This window comes from Drosophila yakuba, chromosome 3R, assembly GCF_016746365.2.
Source record: "Drosophila yakuba strain Tai18E2 chromosome 3R, Prin_Dyak_Tai18E2_2.1, whole genome shotgun sequence".
In the NCBI taxonomy this organism is placed as follows: domain Eukaryota; kingdom Metazoa; phylum Arthropoda; class Insecta; order Diptera; family Drosophilidae; genus Drosophila; species Drosophila yakuba.
In genome coordinates this window covers 23,866,483-23,885,748 of record NC_052530.2, presented here as the reverse complement: position 1 = coordinate 23,885,748, position 19,266 = coordinate 23,866,483, and the positions used below count along the sequence as shown (strand labels likewise).

Below are 19,266 nucleotides of genomic sequence, written 5' to 3'. Positions count from 1 at the left end.
GAAGTGACCAAATTGGCTGGACAGAGTGGGCTCTGGGATTAATATCGCAGTGCAATTAAGAGCTCAATCACTGTGACTCGACTCCGGTCTTGTTTGCCTCTCTCTGATTACATTTATGAAATTATTATTGATGTTTGGCACTGACCACCACAGGCCCACTGCCCACAGTCCATAAATGGCACACCCCCTCCATCTTGCCCCCATAAGCGTAAGCCACCCCGTTTCTAATTTTGTTGAGTAGCCCTAACTCCAATGGCTTGGACATCGCCTCGGCCGGAGTAGACAGGCCATTTTGATTGAAATGCAGACACAAATGCTGGCAGGCAGCCATTAAGCTGCTCCGATCTATACATAAGAATGGTCGTGTAAGTAACCACAGCGGGGGGTAAGAAAAAGGATACCAAGGATATGTATCAATAGATCTTTAAAGTTCATAGGTAAAGTTTAGAAGGAAAGAGGAAATTTGCTTCAAATGTGTTAGATTGGCAACCATAGAGACAAAAATAGGTCTTACAACTTGTTTACATTTTATACTACATTCAGCTTTGAGCTGTAAATGTAATATCATTTAATACTAAAATATTTTGTTATGATGAACCCCAAGGACTATTATTATGACCGCAGCTGTATGTGCATCCCATATCCTCTCACACTAATCTGTATTATGTACACAGTTGATTTGCCTGCCACTCACTCACCCAGTCTCGACCCAATTCGTCCACATCCTCGCCCAGGACTCGCCTACATAAGTAACGCCACATATGATTTCATTCATATGCAGAAGAACTATGCTCCTCCCCTCCATCGAGCCGCTCATTGATTTGCAATGCCTAAAATGTTTCAGCCTGATGATGGGCCCGTCCACATTCAGCCCACATCCTATGCCTCCCCCCCATATCTCGCCCAGAAACCATCACCCATCACCCATTGCTGTTGCTGTTCCGCTCTGCCTAACTGCCAAACATTCCCAAATGCCGAAGTGCGTGTCTTTCTCTGGGTGTGTGTGGTGTGTGTTTGCCATCGTTTTTGGAAATATTATATGCTCATACCTCCGTTTTCGAGTAAATTGTGTAAATATTTGCGCTCGTAAGTGGATTGGAGATGGATGAGTCTATCAACAGAGAAGTTGGCGTTGGCAGAGCCGTTGGCATCGCCATCATCATGTGCGTATGGGTTGCCACTGCTGCTCCTCCCTACCCATTCCCATTTTCAATCCGCACCCTCAGCTCCACAGTTATCCTCTCTCGTGGAATTTTGGTACACATTCGTTGGCGCATTTACCTTTCGACTTTGGTCCAAAGCCCACTTGCAGCTTGTTGCATTACAGAAAATGGCTACTTGGAAGCTCTACAATTTGACAAAGAATTTATTTCCCTATTACATTGAGAGCAACGAGTGCACAGCCGAGAACTCGCTCACTTAGCCATTTACGAGTATATAAACAATTCAGCCTTATTTGGTGGCCTTTTTGTCGGTTTCCTTCTCTGGTTCGCTTTCCGTAGTCTCGTCCTCCTCCTCATCATCATCATCGTCTTCATCACTTTCATCCTCGTAGTCGCCATCGGACTCATCTTCATCATCATCGTCGCCGTAGGAGTAGCCACCACTGGCACCACCACCATAGTAGCCACTGCCACTGGCTCCGTAGTATCCACCGTATCCCTCCTCGTCGTCGCTGTTGCCACCTTGTTGCTGGCGCCCGAATTTGTGGGATCGCGTGGACATGCTGAGGTCCTTGGTCACCGAGGTATCGTAGTTGCACTTGGGGCACGGAATGGGCTTGTTCTTGTCGTACTTAAAGCCCTTGCGACGCACATGATCCTCGCAGTAGCAAGTCTTGCACCGCAGGCAGGAGTACTGACCCAGCTTGTTGCACGACTGACACTTGTAGTTCTCAGACTCCAACACCTGAAATTGAATGGATTGAATTACCAAATGGACTTCATAGAAATCTCATATAGAAATTGCAAACAAAACTAAATGGATATTTCACAGGTTTCACATTGCAAACTGGACGAGGATTTGGTTACCCACCTGACAGCTGGCCTGGTGCTCGAACTGATCGTCCTCGCACAGGAATCCGTTGCAGAAGGAGCACTTGAAGATGCGGCCGCCGTGCTCCCAGACACCGCGTTCGCACTCCAGGCAGGTTGCATTCTGCAGCGGACACGTGCAGGCGTGGTTCTGGAGGCACTTGCGTCCGTGGCAGACCCACGCCTCACAGAAGTCGCAGATGGCGCCCACCATTCCGAGGCCCGTGGTGTAGACACCCGGATGCTTGACCACACAGTCGCCGGTCTTCAGCATGCACTTGATCTTCCCGCACTGGGCGCAAATGGGTAATCTCTGAATGCTCTGGCAGAAATAGCAGAAGGCCCTCGACTTCTGCTTCTTCTCGCACTTGTCGCATTCCATCGGCGCGTTACAAGGCAAATCCGCCAGGGGCACCTCCCTGCTGCGGATCTCCTTGAGACGCAGCTTCTGCTTCTCGGCCTTCTTACGTTGCCCAGTCTTCTTTTTCGGCATTTTGGAAATCGAACAATTGGAAAACTTATTTCCTTACGTGTGCGGCAATGTGGCTGCAGCAGGTGCGCCGAAAAATACCACAAAAAGCTTTCGAATTTACCGCCAGACATTTAGCTACATCTTGAAACTAGCTAGAATTATATAAACCAAAGGCAAAATTCACTTGCAATATGTATAATGCAAGCATGCAATTATACAAAGTCTTAAATGTTTAAACTTGTTTATACCATGGCATTATCCTCGTCGAATAATACTAAAATAGATTCTCAATGGAAACAAGTCATAAATGTATAAAGGTATACACTGGCTAGTGTAGCCGAATTTCCTTACTGGTATTTCGTAAAAGTTGTTCTAAGGTCTGTCGACCAAAGTCTATATACGGCTTTTAATGTCACTGTGAAATATATTTTCACTTTAAGGAAAAGTCGGCTACAGCTAGTGTCGGAATATTTTCATATATTTTGCTAAGAAATATTATATCAGTGCAGTTAAGATACAACTAAGTGCTGCGAAATGGGTGGTCACGACAACTGGAACAACGGCCAACATGAAGATGAAGATGTAAGTTGCGTACAAAATCTCGTAATTTCGAACTGCCGACCAAGAGCCCCCGTTTGTTTAGTATTGCTTGCCGTTTTAACTTTTTAATGTAAAGGCGTGTTCAAGAATGCATACATGTATGCATTTTTGAGGCAAGGTTAAAGAGAAGGGTAAAATATTGTAATAGTATTGTAGATTAGGGGTATTTGCCGACTTGCTTATCGTTATCGTCAATATCGAATAGCCGCTGGCTTATATCTGTTTCTGAAAACGGTCACATTGCATTCAATTTTTTCATTCGCCGCGTGTGTCGGAAAGTTCTTAATTTGCAAACGGCAAACATAGTTAGAGTAAAATTTATTTAACACTTGCAATAAAAAAATGGTGAACTCGAACCAGAACGGCAACTCCAATGGCCATGATGAGGATGTAAGTAGTGCATATAAGAAGACTAGAAATTTCCTGCAAACTAGTGGCTCGCCCTACCGGTCGCCATTTTGAAAATTACGCATGTGTCTCACAGGCGGAAAGTGAGGTTAAGAACGGCTATTGATAAAAATCAATAATTTAGGAATTCCCTCAGGACTCCATCACCGAGCCGGAGCATATGCGCAAACTGTTTATCGGTGGCCTGGATTACCGCACCACCGACGAGAACCTGAAGGCGCACTTCGAGAAATGGGGCAACATCGTGGACGTGGTGGTCATGAAGGATCCGCGCACAAAGCGATCCCGTGGCTTCGGGTTCATCACCTACTCCCACTCGAGCATGATTGATGAGGCGCAAAAGTCGCGTCCCCACAAGATCGACGGTCGAGTGGTGGAGCCCAAGCGGGCTGTTCCCCGCCAGGACATCGATTCTCCGAACGCCGGTGCCACCGTAAAGAAGCTGTTTGTGGGCGCCCTCAAGGACGACCATGATGAGCAGTGCATCCGCGACTACTTCCAGCACTTCGGTAACATCGTCGACATCAACATCGTCATGGACAAGGAGACTGGCAAGAAGCGTGGATTCGCCTTCGTCGAGTTCGACGACTACGATCCCGTGGACAAAGTTGTGTGTAAGTAGAAGCATTTTTCATATTAAGATTGCATCGAGCCTCCTTTAAGAATGTTTCAAAGTAGCATCCTAGGATAAGTACAGTACCATAGATTTATACAATACAGATTGGATTCATAGGAAGGGAAAACGTATCTTATGATGTTAATTTTAGATATGAACCCCATTTGTACACGCCGCGTTTGTGTAACAGCCACCAAACAGACGGGTTGGCTTGCAACAACCCCTAATTTATAGCTCAATCAGCCCCAGCCAGGTTGTAAGGCTTCTTGTAAATATCCCTCAGCGTCGGCTTAACAAATGCATTTATAATATATACATAACTTGGTGCGATCCACAGTCCCAGCTCCGCATAGCAATGTTCGATGTGCTCGTGCGGCGTTTGTGACTGTAAGATGAAATCCCAGCCAGTATTATATCGTGTTGTTGGTGCTCTTCGTGCATCAACGATGAAAGAGTATTTGGCACACTATAGCTTGAATCTAAAAATGTATCCTCGAAATCACAGTACTGACAAATTAACTGGTTTGAAACCATCGCCAGGGTAGTTTTTTTTAAACGCTGTGAGATGAATTAGAGCGTCGGCTAAGCTATGTTATGCGAATGTAATTATTGCGCCTATTCAGTGTAACACGCAGCCTCGTTACAATTAAACAATTTAATTGTTATTATAGAAACCGATCCACAGTCCCAGCTCCGCATAGCAATGTTTGATGTGCTCATGCGGCGTTTGTGACTGTAAGATGAAATCCCAGCCAGTATTATATTATGGTTGTTGGTGGTTTATGTGCACCAATGATGAAAGAGTATAAGGCACACTATCACCTTGATTATCGAACTGATTAAACAGGAAAAGCTGCTTCGTGGACATCACAGTACTGACAAATTGACGGGCTTGAAACGGTCGCCTGTATAGTTTTTATTTAAACGCTGTGAGATGAATTTAAGCGTCGGCTAAGCTATGTTATGCGAATGTATATTATAAACCAATTCTGTGTAACACGCAGCCTCGTTACAACTGCACTCCAAATGCACCGAATGGTGAATGTATTAGCGAATATCTCCTAATTGTTGCTATGATTCCACAGTCCCAGCTCCGCATAGCAATGTTTGATGTGCTCATGCGGCGTTTGTGACTGTAAGATGAAACCCCAGCCAGTATTATATTGTTGTTGTTGGTGGTGTATGTGCACCAATGATGAAAGAGTATATGGCACACTATCCTACGAATGCACCGTATAGGAAAATGTATTTTGGACCCCACTAATAGCTGGCCTTCCTTTTCTCTTTTCAGTGCAAAAACAGCATCAGCTGAACGGCAAAATGGTGGACGTGAAGAAGGCACTGCCCAAGCAAAATGACCAGCAGGGCGGTGGTGGGGGACGTGGTGGACCGGGAGGTCGTGCCGGTGGAAACCGCGGAAACATGGGCGGTGGCAACTACGGCAACCAGAATGGCGGGAACTGGGTAAGAACCTTATAATAGCCTTCGATTCGCATTGTGGCTTATGGCCGGCTAATTGACATTGCAGAACAACGGTGGCAATAACTGGGGCAACAACCGCGGGGGTAACGACAACTGGGGCAACAACGGTTTCGGTGGCGGCGGCGGCGGCTATGGCGGTGGCAACAACAGCTGGGGCAATAACAATCCATGGGACAATGGCAATGGAGGCGGCAACTTTGGTGGCGGCGGCAACAACTGGAACAATGGTGGCAATGACTTTGGAGGCTACCAGCAGAACTATGGCGGCGGCCCACAGCGAGGTGGTGGCAACTTCAACAACAACCGCATGCAACCCTACCAAGGAGGTGGTGGATTCAAAGCAGGTGAGCAACAGAACATCCATTGCTGTATTGATAACAACTGGATAACGAGACACAGTACCCTGACAACTAACTGTTAGAGCGTCGATAGAGTTTGGCAGTTAGCTTATTAAATGCTGTGAGATCAACCAACGATGGCCTTCGCTATGTTATGCGTATGTAAGATAATCCCAGTACGACGTAACACGCAGCCACGTTACAAATTTTTCATGAATAGTCACTACCAGTGTGGTGTAGAAACTAGACTAGAAAGACAACCAACAATTGGATGTGCTCCTAACGAACCTGGGTTTTCTTTTAGGCGGTGGCAATCAAGGCAACTATGGCGGCAACAATCAGGGCTTCAATAACGGTGGCAACAACCGAAGATATTGAGAGAGATACCAGACGAGGTGAGACATCCAAATAACCACTACTAACACCTAGATATACATAGTCCAAGGCGAAGTCAGACCATTAACCAACCAAACGCTAATCTCTCCCGTATGACCATTAATCTTTCGTTTGATTTGGCAATCATATGTTGTGCTTTTTTTTTAATAGCGCCCTTATCGGCATTGTTTTGGTAGTTTATATAACAGCATATTGAGACCAAAAAGCATAACGGCTGAGACAGTCCGACCCACCTTACTCAACCAACTTAAATACGTATTTACACTTTAAAAGTATTTAGAGAACAAAAACCCATCAACCAATTAAGAACCCCCTTTTGCATACCAATTGTTTTAAATAACGTTTCTCATTTATCGACATTTTATAGGTGATAAAGTAAAAGTCGCTCAGTATAAGCCCAAAATTCAAAGTCAAGTAAACGATACGCAATTCAATGATCAATATGAACAAGTATGAACGCACGTTCATAGACCTAAGAAGTTTTCCGAGCACCACAAACCAAACATTACAGAAGAGAGGAGAGCAGATTGATTGATCAGGATCAGTGCAGTGCAGTGCAGTGCAGTGAAGTCGTAAGGAGTTTGGTTCAGTCTTGGATTAGAACAGAAAGAGAGATCAGTACCAAGCCAGACCAGACCAGTACCCAGTACAGTGCAGTGCAGAGCAGTGTGTGAGCTAATCAGAAGAAACACAGCAAGTGGCAGTACACGTACACAGCAGCTGGCCAGGATTCCATTCGATTTGTCTTTGCACACGCTGATTGATTGATTATTAAGATTCGCATCGAAAACTATCCAATATCCATAGAATTGTAATCTATAATTTCACATTGTAGCAACCAAGTTAAGTAACATTGTAATTAGAGCAACCAAGCCGACGACAGGCCAAACATTTGTATCTCCACCACACAAGCAACGTAAACGCAACCCTATTTAAAACCAGTCATAAATGATTCAGCTATGTAAAACTTCAAGGCGGTAGCCGAGAGATATGTTTATTTGTATGTAGACAGCTCCTCCAGTCCACCGGCTGCTGGCAACTTTTGATAATCAGAGCAGAAAACACAAAATATATAAAAAACATGTATTACATTTTACAACTTTACTAGGCTAAGTTCTCATAGAATTAAATCGAGTAGAGCGTGCGGGGCGACTTCTGCATCCATCCGCACGCTGCCCTAGACTTAATAATTTTACTATTCAAGTTCTAAGCGAACCCCTGACCGTGTGTGGGTGGAGGAACCTAGATCTAGATACTTAGATTTTTGAATAAGTGTCGACATGGATATAACCTCTTCCGCTGTTTAGATGTAACCGATCAACAAACCACAACACTTAATGTAATCTATAACTTTTAGCAAAGCAGTCTGTCTGAGGAGTCAGCGCAATTATACTTAACAAAATTTACATTTTAATGTAGCTAAAAAATACAAGATGCAAAAATACACAAGTGTCCAGCGATTGATGTAAACTCTTGACGAAAGAACAAAAACTATATAGCTAAGTCAAAGCCTCGTAGTTTTCTATATTTCTGTAGCAGCAGGAGCAGCAAAAGGATCTCGATCAGAAAGAGAGGTATTCGGAGTATATTGCAGAGGTAAAAAAAAAAAGGAGCAAGCAAGTAGGACCAAGTCCAAAAGCCAGCCAAGAAATTCGTGTACTATGTGAACTATAGCATTTGTTGTTGTGGGCGGGCCATTAACGTCGTTCGAGAGTTCTCCTTTCACTCGCTTAACAGGATTCACTCTCCCCTTTCATTTGATTTGAACCCGCCTCCTCCTGTACCATGTCATTTACAACCATGTATATTATTGTAATTTCTGTTGCAAGTTGGCTGTGAAAAGTATGCTGCGAAGCGCTGAAAGACGGCCGCCGCGCTACTGAAAGCAGCCACAGAAGGTGACCTCGTTTGCTTGCAACTCCGTCGCTGGGATTCGGTTGCTCCCGGGTAAGTTATCCTCCGCAGATCCCAAATCCGGAACAGTTGTAACTTTCAGGTGGTCGCAATTGGTCGGCTCGTCGCACTTAAAAATGGAGGATGTTGAGCGATTTCCCCTCTCAAGCACCGTAAATATATGACTCTTTATTATTTAGTTTGAATTGCATTTATTATAATTTTAACATTTTTTGAATAAAGAAATTTCAGAAAACCAATGAAAATGTTTTTCGTTTTGTTTTGAATTTAAATTTCACCATACCGTGCTTAGGGGAAATACTAAGGGTGTTTAAACAGTGCTATTAGCATTTGTAATGTAGCTATTGACTCACAATAGTCAACTCACAACCACCAATTTCGTTTAATATAATTGGAAAAACCTTACTTCTGTTGCGCTTAGAACAAAATCAATTTTGAAAGCATGGGTGCTACGTAAATTGTCGCGGTGTATAACATTGCGGTTGGTTTGAGTCCTCACTAAGTGGTGAATAAGTTTTATGTGGTATATTTAAGCGGTCGCAGTGCAGTCATACTAATTGCATTTCTTTTGGGCAGGGGGCGTTAACTTGCGAATTAATGACTTTAACTAACTAAAACACCGACTAAAGGCCTTTGAAATGGACTCCACTGCCACTCGCACGCTGCCCTTTGTGTACAAGTACAAAAATCATGAAGGCCAAGACTGCGAATCCCGGCTGGACATCACTTTTCCCTTTGACCAGGAGAATCTGGAGGAGTGTGTGACCCAGCTGATGGCGCCCACCCAGATGGATCCCATGATGCGATACCTGGACGAGAATATTAGTGAGTATCAGCACATATGGATTGGGTACCAACTATACTCGTGCTATTCCAATTAGACCTGGAAAAGGAGTTGCAGAAATTCGTGGACACGGAGCAGCAAAACTTTCTGGACGACCATGCCGAAAAGCTACTCAATCAGGCGGCCAACGAGGAGCTGGACATCGAGGCCATTGTACGGGACACAGAGCGGCTGTACAAGGAGGAACTGCTGCAGTTTGCCGATCGTGTGGGTCCCAGCGATGCGGATATATTCGCCCAGAGCTTTCATAGGCTGGTGCACTCCTCGTCCCTGGAGGACATACTCAAGCGAGAGCGAGCCTATGCCAAGGTGGTGTCCGACATGACCGATCACATGGACAGCGAGGTGGAGACTCTGAACAACTCCCAGCAGCAGGAGATGGATAGCCAGATAAACCAGCTGGACATCACCACCACCTCGGAGGACATCAACAATCTGCTGGCCCAGCAGTACACTACGCAGAATTATGTGCGGAAGCGTTACGAATCCGAGCTGGAGGCAATGATGGGTCATCAGAAGAACGAGTATCGGAATTGGATCACCAGTCAAGTCAGTCAGATGTTTCAAGTGTCGCCGGTGGCCACGCCGCTGGGCAACCGCTCCTCGATGTTCGTCTCGCAACAGCCATCAATGGAGGAGAGCTTCACCATTCACCTGGGCTCCCAGCTAAAGCACATGCACAACATACGCATTCTAAGTGCCAACGTCACGGAGCTCTGTAGTCCGCTGCATGCCGAGGAGAGTCTCAATGGCCTTAACATGGCTCTGGGCTTGTACTCCAGTTCACTCTGCGGCGTCGTCGTGCTGACCCCTTCGATTCAGACCCAGGCCAACAAGAATATCATTAAGAATGCCAACAAGTCCACCGAGTTTCACTTTGAGCAAATCGACGTGCAGCTGGAGAAGATTGAGAAGCAGATTAAGAATCTGAGCACTGAAGACTCGAGTGGCAGTAGTACTACTAGCAACAGCAGTGCCGAGGGCAGTGCCACAACCTCGCCGACCAAGAAGAGCGTGCCGAGACTGAAAACAGGCGACTTCTTCATCACCAAACACTCGAATCTCTCGCAAACGCACGTTATTTTTCACCTGATTTCGGACGAGCCCATCAACAGTCCCAGTGAGATCAACTCGCGGCATCCGGTGATCTTGGGTTTGCGCAACATCCTGAAGACAGCTAGCAGGCACGACATTACCACGCTGACCATTCCGGCTCTGCTGCGCCACGAGATGAGCGAGGACATGACCGTCCAGTGGTGCATTAGAAGAGCAGAGCTGGTGTTTAAGTGCGCCAAGGGCTTTATGATTGAATCGGCATCTTGGGGCGGAGCTGAATTAAGGTGGGTATTGAGCTTTTGCAATATGGGAATGATCTTGCTAATTGCTTTGCCAATTTCAGCACCTTGCAATTGCTACTGCCTGATGACATATCGGAAAGTTTGTTTACCACTCTGGCGGGAATGGTTCCCAGCGTTTTTCACGTGGCCAATCCCAAGATACTTGTGGACACCAGCAAGTAGACTGCGAACACATTCCTCAACCAAAACATTGAAAAAGACTTTAAATTATTTGTATGAATATACAGTTTTATTCAGATTCAGAGTTATATATGTATGTATATGCTTCGTTATTCGTCGCTTCGCTCAAAAAGTTGTTTTAACTTCAACACACTCAGAATTTTCTGTAAATGTTCCTGTATCAATTTTTGTCAATAATTCATCGCAACCTTTTCAAAACTACAACACTACAATGTATAAGTACATATTCTCATATATATAGTTATATGTTAGGCATAGGTATCATGTGTATATTACTTCCAAATGTAAATGTTTATCTTTGGTTTCGAACCCCCACGCATTTCGTTATGTGTTATGTGTGTATCTCTGTGGATTGTATTTTAGTCTGTTCGGTTATCTATTACGATTATAATAATGATACTTTGAATAACTCTTGATCATTAACTTGTAAATATGCTTTTGAAATATATATTTATGTATATCTAAACAATTGTATTCTGCGGTATGTTATAGGTTTGTTAACAATAATTAGGTTTCTTTCTGTTCATTAACATTTCGCTGTTCAACTATGTTTCGATTTATCTTTTTTTGTTTGGATTTAGCCCAGTGCGTTGTTTGTTGTGTCTGTGATTTGCTGCTTTGCAGTGGGAGTAGAGTTTCAGAAAATATTTAATTAATGCTTCAGTTGTGTATTTGATTGGTTTGTCCGGCTTAAGGGTTACATAAAATTAGTGACAAGTGTTAAGGTACAGGAACGGACCGCTTTGAGTTTTAGGTGCGAGCAATATAATACACATATATCGTATCTCTGGGATCTTTCTTGTGCCATTGAAAGCACATTGTGGGAAGGGATAATCGGTTTTTGGTATTTTGGGGAACTGGATTCAAAGAATTGACATAAACTGTGTAATTAATTGGTAAAGTAGCTCGTATAAATAAATTACTTTTCTATAGCCGATTGCCAATAAATGCGCATTGGAGTAGTATGGCCTTTAGAACATGCTCCCTTCTATTGGGACGTCTGTTCCAGTATAAATTATATATTATAGTTAAATTATAAGCCGATGCTCTGTCTTACGCAAGGTGATTTAATAAATACCATAAAATTAATTCTGAGAACAGTGCTGTGGTCTGAGCTCTCTTAAGTATACATTCGTGTCGTGATCTATTTAAATTTCGTTAGTTTTTGCTACATTGAAGAAGAATCTGCTACACTTCGCATGCCAAAAATGTAATAAAGTATTCTATGTATGGGGTTTTAGTTTAATACCTGGCGCATGCCTTAAACTACTTCGTTGGGTAGTATGCCTAAATATATTTAGTTAAATCAAAACATATTAAAAAGTTTACTAAAATTGAAACTATCACAAAAAACAAATACTTTCTCAAAAGTACTAAGGTATATAAACTCAAATAAGTTACGATTTAAGGGTTGAGTATGCAAGTGGGTGTTTTGGTGCCTAAAGGTGTGAGTTTTCGGGGAGCACATTAATATGGTATCCGCTGCGTTTACATTTGACTCTCCTTGCGCCACTGGAAGGTGCCCGACTTGACGCCAATGCTGGAGGAGCCCTGATTGCTGCTGGAAGAGAGTATGTTGTTGGTGCGCCGGATCAACTGGGAGGCGGCATCAAAGCGACTGCGGATGAGCCGCATTGCTGGATTGCTTGATACTCCGCTGCGCTTGCTTTTGCTGGTGGATAAACATAAAACACCCATAAGTTCATTGATGTTGAATTATTCAGTTTTAGCTTTTCTTACCCCGAGGAGCTGGGCTGGTTTTCCTTGAGGTTGCCCAGAATAATACGCATGTGCGTGTCTCGCGCGAAATGATTATCCGGCAGCTTGGCACCGCCGCCACTGCTGGTTCCGGCCCTCTCATCGTCCACGAAGGCATTCAGACCCGGAAGTTGCCCAGGTGAACTCAATTCGCTGCTGGGCGAGTGAGGGGGCGTGGCGTACAGCGGCGACATGCACTCCATGTCGTACATGTCCGCCTCGTTGGTCATGTTGGATGCTATATGGAGACCAATGAAATTAGCTCGAAGTTGTGCTATAAAAATACGGTTCGACATACCAAGCTGATGCTCGCTGAGATCGGGCAGAACCTGAGAGTGTCGCTGAGCACCTCCGCCTCCACCACTGGACTTGTGTCCTGCTGCTCCCGAACTGGAAGCGTGCTTCGAGTTAACCATCAGATTATTGCGTGAGCTGAGTTTGCTTTGTCGCTGCAATTGCTGTGTGAAGGTAAGCGGCGCTTGCTGTGGGGGATACCAAAAGATTAGCGATGGGATGACATGACATTTACATATCTTAAAGGATACTCACATCATTGCTGCTGCCCGTGGACTGACTAGAGATGACGCTCTTGCGCTTATGCAAACTGCTCGTGTCCGACTGCATGGTGTTCTGATAGAAATTGTTCGAGCTGTGCGTGGAACTGGAGGCATTGAGTACGTGCAGGTGGCTGCCATTGTGCACGGTGGCCGTGGTGGCTGCCGAGCACACAGACGAAGCGGAGGCATGAGCCGGATACGGGGCCAGGTTCTGGTGAAGTGGCAGAGCCGGTGGCTGATCCGGAGATCTCAGCATGCTGGCATGGGCATGGAACTTGGGTTCGTTGGGATTGCTAGCTTCATCTACACGTTCGGAAATGGGAAAAGGATAAAAGGGAAAGCATTAGTAACAAAGCAAGAGGCTTCTCCTGCGCGATGGACTCTTACTTTTGGTGTAGCTCTCGAAGATCTTCAGGATGCTGGTGCGACTGGACTTGGCTGCCAGCTTTATGGGCGTGCGTCCGCAGTGGTCCGACTTGTAGGGATTAGCTCCGAACTGGAGAAGGGCAATGACACATTTCTCGTGTCCCTCCTGGGCAGATATTCCCAAGGCAGTGGCTCCCTGCTTGCAGGCATGATCTGCCAGGGCTCCATAGTACAGGAGGATGTTCATCACGTCGTGGTTGCCTTGCCAGGCGCACGAGTGCAGTGGCGTACGAGCCTCCAGGTCCATGGAGTTCACATCCGCTCCAGCCTCGATCAGGGTCTTGACCATGTCAGCATGTCCCTGCCAGCCGGCCACATGCAGAGCCGTCCGGCCCTCGCTGTCCGGAATGTTGACATCCACGTTGGTCATGTCCAGCAGGAATTTGACAATCTCCAGTTTGTTTTCCAGCGCCAGAATGTAGAGGGTGGTGCGCGAGTCCGCGTCCTTGGAGTTCACATCGCAGCAGAACTTCAGCAGAAATTCCACAGTGTCCATGTGGCCCTCCAGGCAGGCAAGCCGGAAGGCAGTCTTTCCATCGTGGGCCTTTTGGTCCACAAAACTAGAGTGGATGTCCAGCAGAGCCTGGACGCAATGGAGACGTCCCTCCTGAGCGGCCAAGTGCAAGGCGGTCTTGCCCTCGTTGTCGCACTCGTCTATTTTGGCTCCCGACTCCAGCAGTTGCATGCACACCTCGTGGAATCCCTCAAAGGCGGCATAGTGCAGTGGTGTCCAACCGGCATTATCCCGATGCGTTTCATCCAATCCCCGATCGAGCAGTTGCCTTACCGTCTCCACATTTCCCTGGGCGGCACCAATGCTTAGCACCGTTCGTCCCTCGGAGTCCATGCAATCAATTCCGCAGCCCCAGAAGAGCAGCAACTTCACCACGGTGGCGTGTCCTGCGGTACAGGCTGCCCACAGGGGAGTACGACCCATGAAATCGGCGAGATCCGGATCTGCGGCGTTCTCCAGAAGCAACTCGCACACTTCGGCGTTGCCTTCGAAGGAGCTGACCAAAAGTGGCGACATGCCATCGTTGTCCAACTGATCCGTATTGGCGCCATGATCCAGCAGCGTGGATATAACCTTACTATAACCTGAGGATCCGCACAGGGCGGCTACGCACAGAGCACTGCGTCCATCAAGGTCCAAGTGATTGACATTAGCACCGTTTTCCAGCAGAATTTCCACGATGTCATAGTGACCCATGTAGGAGGCAGCAATCAATGAAGTGCGCCCCTGCCGGTCCACTGAGTTTACATCAGCTCCCGACTCAATCAGCAGCTTGAGGATATCCTCGTGTCCACTCCAGGCAGCGGCTCTTAAGGCGGTGCGTCCCTCCTTGTCCGCAAGATCAATCTTACAGGCTGGTTGGGCGATGAGTAGGCGCACCACCTCACTGTGTCCACCCCAGGAGGCGGATCTCAGTGGAGTCCAACCGTCGCGATCGGCGTGGTTGACATCCACCCGCTTCATCCGACCAGTTCCATCGTTGCAGGGCTGGGAGAAGCTTAGGAGCAGTTTAACCACATCGAGGTGTCCGTTCCGCGCAGCTATATTCAGGGCTGTCTGACCATTGTAGTCCTCAATCTCCAGATCGATTGGACTCTTGCAGGCATTGAGGGCCCTCTCCAGCAGCTGATGATTGCCATCGTTGGCCAGGATGTGGATCAGAGCCTTGCCCTTGTGCAGCTCAATGTGATGGGAATCGGAAAGCTGGTGCAATGTGCTCGAGGCATTCTCATCCTGACTCTCGGCTGGTGGCTCACTGTGCTCCGAGGGACTGCCAGCCCGCTGGGTCTCCATCAGGCAACTCTTCTCGCTGGACAACAGCAGATCCGCCAGTTCAAAGTCAATGTTTTGCGATTTCTCAGAGAGTTCCGGCGACATGAGCGACGACTCGCAGGAGTTCTGGGATTCGGCATTGTTGATGCCCGTCTCAATAAGCAGCTTCAACATCTTGGCGTCTGTGGGCAGGCTGGGCTTAAAGAAATCGCACAGAAACTGGGCGAAGGGTTCGCTCAGCTCGCTGGCCAAGAAACGCTCCAACATGGCCCTCGTCTTGGGCAGGAAATTGACGTCGTACTTGAAATCGTGCTCGCACTGGGCACAGCAGTTCATCTGGTTCGTGTAGAAGCAGTCACTTAAATTGAGCCTCGATTCCAGCAACATCAGAATAAGATCCAGATCCACATGTCGACTGGTGAGATACTCCCCCGATCTAATGAGATGGTAGGCAAATCTGCGAACTGTGTTCGCACAGAGGGTATCCGCAACTAGTAGATAGTACATGGAGATCATCACATGACCCTCGTTCACATCGCAGATGAATTTCTTCGTGGCGAACTTTACGTCCACCAGCCAATCGGCAAAGGAGTTGTGGAAGATCTTCAGGCGCTGGGCATTAGAATCGTAGGCCAGAATGTTGCGCATCAGCTGCAATCGCTTCTCGAACTCCTGGCAATCGATCGTGTAGTTGTGGGTGCGCAGGCAGTTAAACAGGAAGAGCTTGTCCACATAGCCAGAGGAAGCTAGCAGGACGTTTAGCAGTGGTCGGATCTTCATATACTGCTTCTTGTTGAAGGACTTCTGGCAGATGTACAAGTACAGGCCGTTCAGAGTGCAGGGAATCAGTTTTATCTCTCGGAAACTGAAGAAGTTATCCTTGATGCCGTGAAGGACCTTCTCCAGGTAAAGGATGCAGCCATTTGACTTGATGTACAGCTGGTGAAGCGACTCAATTATCTCCTTGGTCAGCATTATGCTATCCTTGAAGTCGGAATTCAGGCGGTTGATGATGTACTCCTGAACATCCTTGACGACGTGGGACTTGCGCAGATCATCAAGTGTGATTTTCTTGAAACCAGTGAACATCTTGGTGATCTGTTTGGTCTGCTTCTTGGTGGTGCACACAAGGAATAGCCATTTAGGAAACAGGTGGATGTGATTCGACAGCAGCTCGGCCACATTACGACTCTTGTGGTTGGTGACAGTGCCCCTTCCTCCCTTTAAAGTGGAGATGAGGTTGCCCTCGTTGATGTAGTTCTCGTCGATGGAATCAATCAGCAGAAGTAATGCCGTCTTTGGAGGAGTAAGTTCCAGCAGGGGAAACAAGAAGGCCTTTTTGAAGCACTCATCCGGATTCTTTTCGATGTTGTCCACATTGAGGCACTCAAGAATCTCCGGATTGGAAAGCAGCAGTTCGTAGTAGCCATCCGCTATGATGGTACGACAGCTCTTTGTTTTAGGCAGTGGTGGGGGCAGGGTGTTGGTGCTCATTCTAGGCTTCTCGCCGGGTACGGGTGGTATCAGCTGTGGTTCCTCCTGTTTGCCATTAACTTTCGCCTCCGAGAAATCAATAAGGGGCTCCGCACTGGAATCCGCTGTAGCTTCTTCCTTGGTCTCCTCTTCCTTGGGCTCCTGACTGGATTTATCCAACTCCTCTTTGAGTAGGTCATTCAGTTCCTTGTCCGCTTCGGGCTTGTCTTCCTCCTTGTCTTCGTTGTTGCTATGTGGTTCCTCCACCTTGTCATCCTTGATGGCCGCTTCGATTTCGTGCTTTTCTTGGTCAGTGTTAAGATCGGCTATATCCTCGCCACCACCTTGCTGAATAGACTGCCCACCATTGCTGATGGTGGCTAGCTTAGAGGGCGATAGCACACCGCTGCCAGAACGACCCCGCTTGACGGGAATCTTTGACTTGCTCTTCGCAGGACTCGACTTGGGCGTCTCCTTGGGTTCCTGAGATTGTTTCTGCTCCTTTTCGCTGCCCATGTCCTTGTCCTGTTCGGCATCAGCTGCATCACCTCGTTCCCGGGACGTCCTTTTCGGTGGATGTGTGCCGTAGTTACTGCCAGTCTTCTCGTCCGGATTCACTGCATCCACGGCCTGCAACGGAGCCGGCTCCGACTGCTGGCGCGTCAGGCTCGTCCTGGCTGCCTTGTTGACTGTGGAGGTGCGCTGCGACTGGAAGTTGTCCAGTTCCTTGGTGTCACACTCGCTGGCTCCCCTCTTGAGCTCCTCGATAAGCAGCTCCTCGGCATTCTCACTCAAACTAATGTTGTTCATGGCCTCGTCCAGTTTGAACTCCTGCTGCTGGGCTTCCTCGCGCAGAAAGGAGAACCCTTCGTCGATGATCCGCTGGCTCTCATCCCGGCTGATCAACGAGGCATGGCTGAGCAGCTGCAGCACAATCTTTCGCATAAAGAGCGACAGACTGTGGCACTCCGGATTCTGGGACTCGATGAGGTAGCAGGCCAGCAGCTTTCGGTTGAGTATGCCCTTGGTTCCCGAGTTGCCCTTCATGATTGCCTGGCAAATGGAGGTCTTGCCGGAGCCGTTTGAACCAAGCACAAGGCAGCCATTGTAGCTGGAGCTGGATATAGCCGCCGCCTTGGCCCGGGCAGATACGTAACTGGAGGAAGCTGCTCCTCCCAGAGCCACTGCTCCTGCCTTCTTTCCCGCCGTTCGTTGCTCCAGGCAAAGGGCAATCTTTTTTAGCACCCACTCGCGATGGATGTAAACGGTGCTCACGATGCGATTGTTTGGCTCCAGGCCTGCACCGTGCACCAGCCCATTGACCTCCTTGTCCGGGGACACCTTGCGTTGCATCAGTGCCTCCAGGTTGCCATCGGTATCCTCAGCGGGCTGTGTCTTCAATCCACCAGCTGCCTCTTGACCATCTTCCTCTGGCGCTGAACCGCCATTTGTGTCACCATTTGAGTGGTGAGTGGCGACATCCTGGGGAAAGTTTTGCTGCACCAGATTGGCAAAGTGCTCCTCACGTGCCAGGTTCGAAAAACTGGCGTTGGGACAGTCGCGTCCGGTGATCTCCAGCTTCTTCTGCAGCTGCGTGGTGTCCTTGAGAAAGTTGAGGATGCGCCTATCCTCAAAATGCTGATTGGCGGTGCCAGCTGATGGCTGATTGCTGTACTTGGAGGCGCCGACTAGGGCGCTGGTGGAGGCACAGCCATCTACACCATCGCCCTGGGCATCGTCCTCGTCCGCATCTAGATCGGTGACTTGAACGGGATTTCCGTTGCGAGCACTGGCCAATCGATTCGAGTCCCGGAAGTTGGATAGCTTCGTCTCCGCATTCCCAGTTGCCGCGTGGCGAGTCCTATCGCCGCTCTTGTAGCGATCAGACTTTCGCAGCGGTGTGGCATAGAGCATCTCCTTGGGCAGGTTGTTGACTGTTGTTGTTGGCGGCGGATGATTCTTGTTGATGGCCGGCGTGGAGTCGCAGTTCCCAATGGAGTTGGCATTGGGGTTGTGGTTGCTGCTGGCTGTCTGCGTCGATGACTTCTGCTGCTGCATCTTGCGCACCGAATCGTTGTACATCGCCTGACAGGGCAGATTTTCGTAGATGTCATTGCGCAGATTATCGTTGTCCGTGTGCTTAGACATTGTGGCTTGGCTGCTGGCTGCAGGTTGCTGTTTGCTCTGCAGGATGTGCGTAATCCGTTTGCCTGTCTGACTGTCTGCTCCCAGAAGCGGGTTCGTTGGCTTCTGCTGGCTCTGTATGTCTGCCTTTCACTTAAGCCGCTCCTCGGTTGGCTGCAAGAGGAGAGGGAGACATGGAAATGGGTTTAGTGTTATCACTTTAATATGCAGGCCACTCACAAAACTAATCGTTGCAAGCGAATGCCAAATGGTTTAATTGCATTTCATGGGGAGATCATTTGATGTTGGGTAACTCGTTTTGTAGTTCGGTGAATTGCACTTTAATTTTATTACCAATTGGTACTTCATTTGATTGAGATTTCTTTGACTTTTATACCAAAATCTTAAATGCTTAACTTTTCACTGCTAAACACTGATTTACCTCGTCAATTCAGTTAAACTAATGTACAACTTTTTGAAATTTTAATTTAAAAACAAGGA

General features: G+C 47.4%; 4 protein-coding genes across 12 annotated transcripts in view; 2 read left to right on the top strand and 2 right to left on the bottom strand.

Moving 5' to 3' along the window:
- Window positions 1-1,348: 1,348 nt before the first annotated feature.
- LOC6538167 (zinc finger protein 330 homolog) lies at window positions 1,349-2,588 on the bottom strand. Its single transcript, XM_002098659.4, has 2 exons — window positions 2,035-2,588; window positions 1,349-1,908 (listed from the first exon to the last, which is right to left on the bottom strand). The coding sequence occupies exons 1-2, from the start codon at window positions 2,524-2,526 to the stop codon at window positions 1,453-1,455; spliced, it is 948 nt and encodes a 315-aa protein (XP_002098695.1). The 5' UTR covers window positions 2,527-2,588; the 3' UTR covers window positions 1,349-1,452.
- Window positions 2,589-2,902: 314 nt separating this feature from the next.
- On the top strand, window positions 2,903-8,504 carry LOC6538160 (heterogeneous nuclear ribonucleoprotein A1). 9 transcript variants are annotated; one of them, XM_015193199.3, is made up of 6 exons: window positions 2,908-3,087; window positions 3,650-4,127; window positions 5,421-5,593; window positions 5,658-5,955; window positions 6,254-6,344; window positions 6,713-7,789. In XM_015193199.3, the coding sequence occupies exons 1-5, from the start codon at window positions 3,040-3,042 to the stop codon at window positions 6,325-6,327; spliced, it is 1,071 nt and encodes a 356-aa protein (XP_015048685.1). In that variant the 5' UTR covers window positions 2,908-3,039; the 3' UTR covers window positions 6,328-6,344; window positions 6,713-7,789. The 9 variants fall into 9 exon arrangements, with proteins under 9 accessions (XP_039232125.1, XP_039232124.1, XP_015048685.1 ...); XM_015193198.3 differs by having other exon boundaries at window positions 3,638-4,127; XM_043207144.1 differs by lacking the exons at window positions 2,908-3,087; window positions 6,713-7,789 and adding exons at window positions 3,339-3,495; window positions 8,175-8,504 and having other exon boundaries at window positions 3,638-4,127.
- A 292-nt stretch (window positions 8,505-8,796) lies between these two features.
- Window positions 8,797-10,845, top strand: LOC6538159 (protein C12orf4 homolog). The gene is made up of 3 exons (XM_002098657.4): window positions 8,797-9,084; window positions 9,141-10,443; window positions 10,503-10,845. The coding sequence occupies exons 1-3, from the start codon at window positions 8,898-8,900 to the stop codon at window positions 10,621-10,623; spliced, it is 1,611 nt and encodes a 536-aa protein (XP_002098693.1). The 5' UTR covers window positions 8,797-8,897; the 3' UTR covers window positions 10,624-10,845.
- LOC6538158 (ankyrin repeat domain-containing protein 50) overlaps window positions 10,669-19,266 on the bottom strand; it is a 29,053-nt gene continuing 20,455 nt past the window's right edge. Inside the window, exons 2-6 of the mRNA XM_002098656.3 lie at window positions 13,344-18,939; window positions 12,949-13,259; window positions 12,698-12,881; window positions 12,382-12,637; window positions 10,669-12,313 (exon numbers count right to left, since the gene is read on the bottom strand). Of these exons, the coding sequence (XP_002098692.2) occupies window positions 12,130-12,313; window positions 12,382-12,637; window positions 12,698-12,881; window positions 12,949-13,259; window positions 13,344-18,789 (6,381 nt within the window). The 5' untranslated portion in view covers window positions 18,790-18,939 and the 3' untranslated portion in view covers window positions 10,669-12,129. The remainder of the gene's footprint in view (window positions 12,314-12,381; window positions 12,638-12,697; window positions 12,882-12,948; window positions 13,260-13,343; window positions 18,940-19,266) is intronic.

Excerpts from the sequence above, each read along its gene's own strand:
- LOC6538167 (XM_002098659.4), bottom strand. The coding sequence starts at position 2,526 with ATGCCGAAAAAGAAGACTGGGCAACGTAAGAAGGCCGAGAAGCAGAAG. Across the intron at positions 1,909-2,034 it reads AGCACCAGGCCAGCTGTCAG|GTGTTGGAGTCTGAGAACTA; the intron begins GTGGGTAACCAA and ends ATTCAATTTCAG.
- LOC6538160 (XM_039376190.2), top strand. The coding sequence starts at position 3,040 with ATGGGTGGTCACGACAACTGGAACAACGGCCAACATGAAGATGAAGAT. Across the intron at positions 3,088-3,637 it reads GCCAACATGAAGATGAAGAT|GAATTCCCTCAGGACTCCAT; the intron begins GTAAGTTGCGTA and ends TCAATAATTTAG. Across the intron at positions 5,594-5,657 it reads ACCAGAATGGCGGGAACTGG|AACAACGGTGGCAATAACTG; the intron begins GTAAGAACCTTA and ends TTGACATTGCAG.
- LOC6538159 (XM_002098657.4), top strand. The coding sequence starts at position 8,898 with ATGGACTCCACTGCCACTCGCACGCTGCCCTTTGTGTACAAGTACAAA. Across the intron at positions 9,085-9,140 it reads ATACCTGGACGAGAATATTA|ACCTGGAAAAGGAGTTGCAG; the intron begins GTGAGTATCAGC and ends TATTCCAATTAG. Across the intron at positions 10,444-10,502 it reads TGGGGCGGAGCTGAATTAAG|CACCTTGCAATTGCTACTGC; the intron begins GTGGGTATTGAG and ends TGCCAATTTCAG.